This window comes from Theropithecus gelada, chromosome 8 (assembly GCF_003255815.1).
Source record: "Theropithecus gelada isolate Dixy chromosome 8, Tgel_1.0, whole genome shotgun sequence".
Lineage (NCBI taxonomy): Eukaryota > Metazoa > Chordata > Mammalia > Primates > Cercopithecidae > Theropithecus > Theropithecus gelada.
Window position 1 is genome coordinate 20081354 of NC_037676.1, and position 6102 is coordinate 20087455.

Below are 6102 nucleotides of genomic sequence, written 5' to 3' on the forward strand. Positions count from 1 at the left end.
AGAACTGTGAGAAATAAATTTCTGTTGTTTATAAGCCACCCAGTTCATGGTATTTTGTTATAGCAGCCTCAACAAACTAAAACACTGACCAATGTGAACAGGTCAAGTCCTTTTGTCTACTCAGTTACCTAGTTGATAGCACATACTTAGTGGTGAACATATGATTCAAAATCCTTATACTTGGTACCCATTCCCATATGTCTGTCACATGCTTCTACCCACGTTGCCTTGCCTCTAGTCCTTTTCTTTCCAGACCCCTAACCAGGTAATTGACCGCTTTCCTTTCCATACAAAGTAGATGACCAGGTGCACTGCTCAAAGCTTCACCCACTGGGAAGATTTTTCCCTCTCTGCTGCCTTTTGGGGTCACCCTAAATGTGGGGGAAATGCAGCCACTCTCCATTTTTGGCTTGCACCCATGTACTGAGTTGATCCACCTGTAAACCAAGAGTAAACTATGTTGCTTCCTCTTCCAGCTGATCATACAGGATTCCTCTCTATGGCCACAGGCACAAGCTGGGAAAATCCAACTGTGGTGGGTGACCAGGAGGTCTAGCAAGTTAGTCATGCCCTCAGGTCCTACTCAAGCTCAACACCACATGTAATATTTCCACACCACAATAGATGGGTACTGGGCCTGTCTGACTTTATAACTTGGTAGCTCTGACAGAGCCCAGCTCATAATAGGCAGTTCTGGATGCATTGCCACTTGATGTCCATGGCCATGTTCTGTTTCCACTAGGACCCAGTAACATGCCAAGAGCTATTTCTTAAAGGATGCATGATTCTCTACTGCAGATGGCATGACATGGGTCCAGGGTCTCAATGGCCTGCGCTGTGGCTCTCCCACCAGGGCTTCCCAACCCAACTTTTCACCTCTTCCTCCTCCAAACCATTACTCCCTGTCCCCTTTCATCTTTTTTTTAAGACTCTATTCATTGACCTAATTAACATTGTATTCGTTTTCTAGGGCTTCCATAAAAAAGTACTAAGTGGCTTAATTAAACAACAGAAACTTACTGTCTCACGATTCTGAAGGCTGGAATCAAAATCAAGGTGTGGATAGAGTTGGTTTTTTCGGAGGGCTATGCAGGCGAATCTGTTCCACGCCTCTGTCTTAGCTTCTGCTGGTATGCTGGCAATCTTGGTGTGCACTGTCTTGCAGAAGCACTCCCTCAGCTTTTGCATGAATCTTCATGTGGCCTTCTCCCTTTTTAGAGGGACGCCAGCCACATTCGGTTAGAGGGCCACCCTTTCCCAGTATGGCCTCATCATAACTAATTACATCTGCAACAATCCTGTTTCCAAATAAGGTCACATTCTGAGGCCATGGGGGTTAGGATGTCAACAAATAAATTTGACGTTATTTAACCCATTTAATTTAAACCATAAAAAGCAACTTGATGTTCCCTCATCATTGAGCACCTCCCTCTGATGCTTTATTTGCTCTGGGATGGAGACAACTGTCTCCCAGATCAGCCGGACATTGCTTTTCTTCAAATGGGGAGCTCTCAGTTGGACTGGTGATGAGCAGAAAGCCCCAGGCGCAATGGCCTTCAGAGTCCAGGCCAGGAACATGGCTCATCACAGGCCTTGCCCTATCCAGACCCTCTCCATCCCAGGAGAGTGGGGTGCCCTGAAGCCTCCCACCCTGCTGGGCCTCAGCACAGCTAATTCCCCACCGAGGCCCTTCTCCACGTTTGACCTTATCACTCCACATTTCAATGTCTTCTTGCCAGACATAGTGTGAAAAGATGCTTTTTAAAAGAAACTAGGCTAGGTGCAGTGGCTCATGCATGTAATCCCAGCACTTTGGGAGGCCAAGGCCAGGAGTTCAAGGCAGAGCAGTGAGTTATAATTGTGCCATTGTACTCCAGACTAGGTGACAGAGCAAGACCTTGTCTCATAAAAAATTAAATTAAATAACTGAAACTATGTTATGGACTAAGTGTTTGTGTCTCCCCCACCCCCATCTCCCCTGAATAGCCCAAATGCATTTGTTGAAATCCTGAATCCCCAGTGTGATGGTATTAGGAGATGGGGACTCTGCGAGGTGATTAGGGCCTGAGGGTGCAGCTCTCATGATAAGATTGGTGCCCTTATAAGAAGAAATTCTCTTTTTCTGAGTACTTATCAATGATAGACTGAATAAAGAAAGTGTGGTACATATACACCATGGAATACTCTGTAGCCATAAAAGAGGACGAGATCATGTCCTTTGCCTGGACCTGAATGGAGCTGGAAGCCATTATCCTTAGCAAACTAACACAGGAACAGAAAACCAAATGCTGCACGTACTCACTTATAAGTGGGAGCTAAATGAGGGGTGGGAGGAGGGATAGGATTAGGAAAAATAATTTATGAGTACCAGGCTCCATACCTGGGTGATGAAATAATGTGTACAACAAACCCTCATGACACAAGTCTACTTATGTGACAAACCTGCACATGTATCCCCGAACCTCAAATAAAAGTTAAAAACGAGCGAGTGCGCGCTCCTCCTAGCCCGCCGCTAGATCCATCCCGGCCCAGCCACCATGTCCATTCACTTCAGCTCCCCGGTATTCACCTCGCGCTCAGCCGCCTTTTCGGCCCGCGGCGCCCAGGTGCGCCTGAGCTCCGCGCGCCCCGGCGGCCTTGGCAGCAGCAGCCTCTACGGCTTGGGCGCCTCGCGACCGCGCGTGGCCGTGCGCTCCGCCTATGGGGGCCCGGTGGGCGCCGGCATCCGTGAGGTCACCATCAACCAGAGCCTGCTGGCCCCGCTGCGGCTGGACACTGACCCCTCCCTCCAGCGGGTGCGCCAGGAGGAGCGCGAGCAGATCAAGACCCTCAACAACAAGTTTGCCTCCTTCATCGACAAGGTGCGGTTTCTGGAGCAGCAGAACAAGCTGCTGGAGACCAAGTGGATGCTGCTGCAGGAGCAGAAGTCGGCCAAGAGCAGCCGCCTCCCAGACGTCTTTGAGGCCCAGATCGCTGGCCTTCGGGGGCAGCTCGAGGCGCTGCAGGTGGATGGGGGCCGCCTGGAGGCGGAGCTGCGGAGCATGCAGGATGTGGTGGAGGACTTCAAGAATAAGTATGAAGATGAAATTAACCGCCGCGCAGCTGCTGAGAATGAGTTTGTGGTGCTGAAGAAGGATGTGGATGCTGCCTACATGAGCAAGGTGGAGCTGGAGGCCAAGGTGGATGCCCTGAATGATGAGATCAACTTCCTCAGGACCCTCAATGAGATGGAGTTGACAGAGCTGCAGTCCCAGATCTCCGACACATCTGTGGTGCTGTCCATGGACAACAGTCGCTCTCTGGACCTGGACAGCATCATTGCTGAGGTCAAGGCGCAGTATGAGGAGATGGCCAAATGCAGCCGGGCTGAGGCTGAGGCCTGGTATCAGGCCAAGTTTGAGACCCTCCAGGCCCAAGCTGGGAAGCATGGGGACGACCTCCGGAATACCCGGAACGAGATTTCAGAGATGAACCGGGCCATCCAGAGGCTGCAGGCTGAGATCGACAACATCAAGAACCAGCGTGCCAAGTTGGAGGCCGCCATTGCCGAGGCTGAGGAGCGTGGGGAGCTGGCACTCAAGGATGCTCGTGCCAAGCAGGAGGAGCTGGAAGCTGCCCTGCAGCGGACCAAGCAGGATATGGTGCGGCAGCTGCGTGAGTACCAGGAACTCATGAGCGTGAAGCTGGCCCTGGACATCGAGATCGCCACCTACCGCAAGCTGCTGGAGGGCGAGGAGAGCCGGTTGGCCGGAGATGGAGTGGGAGCCGTGAATATCTCTGTGGTGAATTCCACTGGTGGCAGTAGCAATGGTGGTGGCATTGGGCTGACCCTCCGGGAAACCATGGGCAGCAATGCCCTGAGCTTCTCCAGCAGTGCGGGTCCTGGGCCCCTGAAGGCTTACTCAATCCGGACCACATCCACCAGTCGCAGGAGTGCCCGCAACTGAGCTGCCTCCCACCACTCCATTCCTCCAGCCACTGCCCACAGTCACAAGAAGATTCCCATCCCTGCCTCCCATGCCTGGTCCCAAGACCATGAGACAGTCTGGAAAGTGATGTCAGAATAGCTTCCAATAAAGCACCCTCATTCTGAGAAAAAAAAAAAAAAAAAGTTAAAAACAAGAGAAGAAACCTGAGAGAACCCGCTTCCAGTCTCGTCTCTCTTTGTGCTCCACCTTGTTAAGATACAATGAGAAGACCTCTGTCTGCAAACTGGAAAGCAGCCTTCCCCAGACCCTGGATCTGCAGGCAATTTGATCTTGGACTTCCCAGCTTCCAGAACTGTGAGAAATAGGCATATGGTGTTTAAGCCAGCCAGTCTATGGTAATTTGTTATGGTAGTCTGAGCCGACTGAAACAAGCTATGCCTCCCTAAAAACCATGCAGCTGGACAGAGCTGTGAAAGAGCCCAGGTGACTTCAGAATCCCCACACACACGCTTTCATCATTCTCATTAGGTCTTTGGAAACTTCCATTTCAGGGAATTGCCTGTCCCTAAACAGCATTATAAACAGGCAGCATAATATAATAAAGAGAGCACTGAGCTAGGAATCAGGGCACCTAGGGTCCAGCCCAGGTTCTGTTATTAGGCACCTGGGTGACGCTGCGCAAGTCACTTCAGCTCCATGATTCTCATCTGTAAAGCAAGCAGGCAGGCCCATGACTATTCCATGGTCTCTAAGTTGCCTTCAAGCATGAAGGCCAATGGCTCAAGCCTATCTGACCGTTAATTTGTCCAATCAGAAAGGGATATATTTGCATAGTCAGGGAAGCTTGTTTTTAAAACTACCCCTTTTCTCTGAAAGTAATTGTGAAAGTGCAGAGAGAAGACCCTTTGGTTCTTGTTTAAAATTCAGGATCTTGAGTATTTTTCTTAAATATGGTTCCTAGTTATCTGTTACTGCATAACAAGCTATCCCATAATGTAGTGGCTCAAAACAAAATGCACCACCTTTCACAACTCTGGATTGACTGAGCTCAGTTGCACGGTTCTTGCTTGGGGTCTCTCATGCAGTTACAGTCAGGTGGAGCTGGAGCTGAGGTCACTGAAGGCTCAGCTGGGCTGGACATCCAAGATCCCCTCCCAAAGGCTGTCAGTTGATGCTGGCTGCCAGGCAGCCTCTCAGGCGGGGCACTAAGCAGAGCCCCTTCATGTGACCTCTCCACGTGTCTTGGGCTTCACCCACTGAGGGGTGAGTTCTGAGAGGAAGTGTCCCCAACGGTGAGTGTTTACAAAAGAGAAGCAGAAACCACAAAGCTCCTATGACCTGGCCTTGGAAAACTCAGAACATCATTTCCACCACATTCTGTTGATCAGACAAGTCACTAAAGGCAACACAGATTCAAGGGGAGAGGAATTCATTCCACTTCTTAATGGAGAAGTGTCAAGGTCCCACTGCAGAAGAGTGTATCCCCTCTAAGCATCAAATTCTCCTTTTGCAAAATAGTGTCTCTAAACCAAGATCAGACTCCCATCCCCTTTTATTCTTCCAAGAAATTACTCCTGCCAGTTCTTCAATACTCAAGAGAACCCCATTCTCCCTGGCTCACTTCTCTGCTCCCCTATACATCCAAAATCACATGTACCCTTTCTCTCTGCCCCTTCTTAACTTGGGCCATCCCCCAACCATCGCCTCTCTCAATGTCCCCTCATCTTAGAATAATAGCACCAGCACCACCTCTTCCTGTCTGGGGAGGTCAGGTCAGCAAGTGACTGGATGCGAGGGTGTGGTAGGCACCTCTGATGGCCCAGAGAAGGAAAGCATATATCTTGTGAACATTTATTATATGACAAGAGTGAGTGAGCAGGAAGCTTACGGCCACCATTAGTGTACAATGAAGCAATTCCAGAGTTGATGCATTTCAGCAATTTCACATCTACAAAACCCTCTGCCCAAAGGAAGCCAAATCTTGCTCTGTGTGTGTGTGTGTGTGTGTGTGTGTGCATGCGCACGCGCGCACGCGTGTGTGCTCAAGTTTCAGAAACTCCAAGTGTCTTTGGAATCTTCATATGGATCTAGGAATTTCATGGGGTCCTACGCCCTAAGCCATGTATCATGGAACTCTTCCTTCCTGGAAGGCCACAAAATATCCAATCTTGCT

General features: G+C 49.9%; 1 protein-coding gene across 1 annotated transcript; it reads left to right on the forward strand.

Annotated features, from left to right (window-relative positions):
• Nucleotides 1–2488: 2488 nt before the first annotated feature.
• LOC112630482 (keratin, type II cytoskeletal 7-like) lies at nucleotides 2489–4105 on the forward strand. Its single transcript, XM_025394824.1, has one exon. It carries the CDS (start codon nucleotides 2538–2540, stop codon nucleotides 3945–3947), a length of 1410 nt encoding a protein of 469 aa, XP_025250609.1. The 5' UTR covers nucleotides 2489–2537; the 3' UTR covers nucleotides 3948–4105.
• Nucleotides 4106–6102: the final 1997 nt, after the last annotated feature.

Excerpts from the sequence above, each read along its gene's own strand:
- LOC112630482 (XM_025394824.1), top strand. The coding sequence starts at position 2,538 with ATGTCCATTCACTTCAGCTCCCCGGTATTCACCTCGCGCTCAGCCGCC.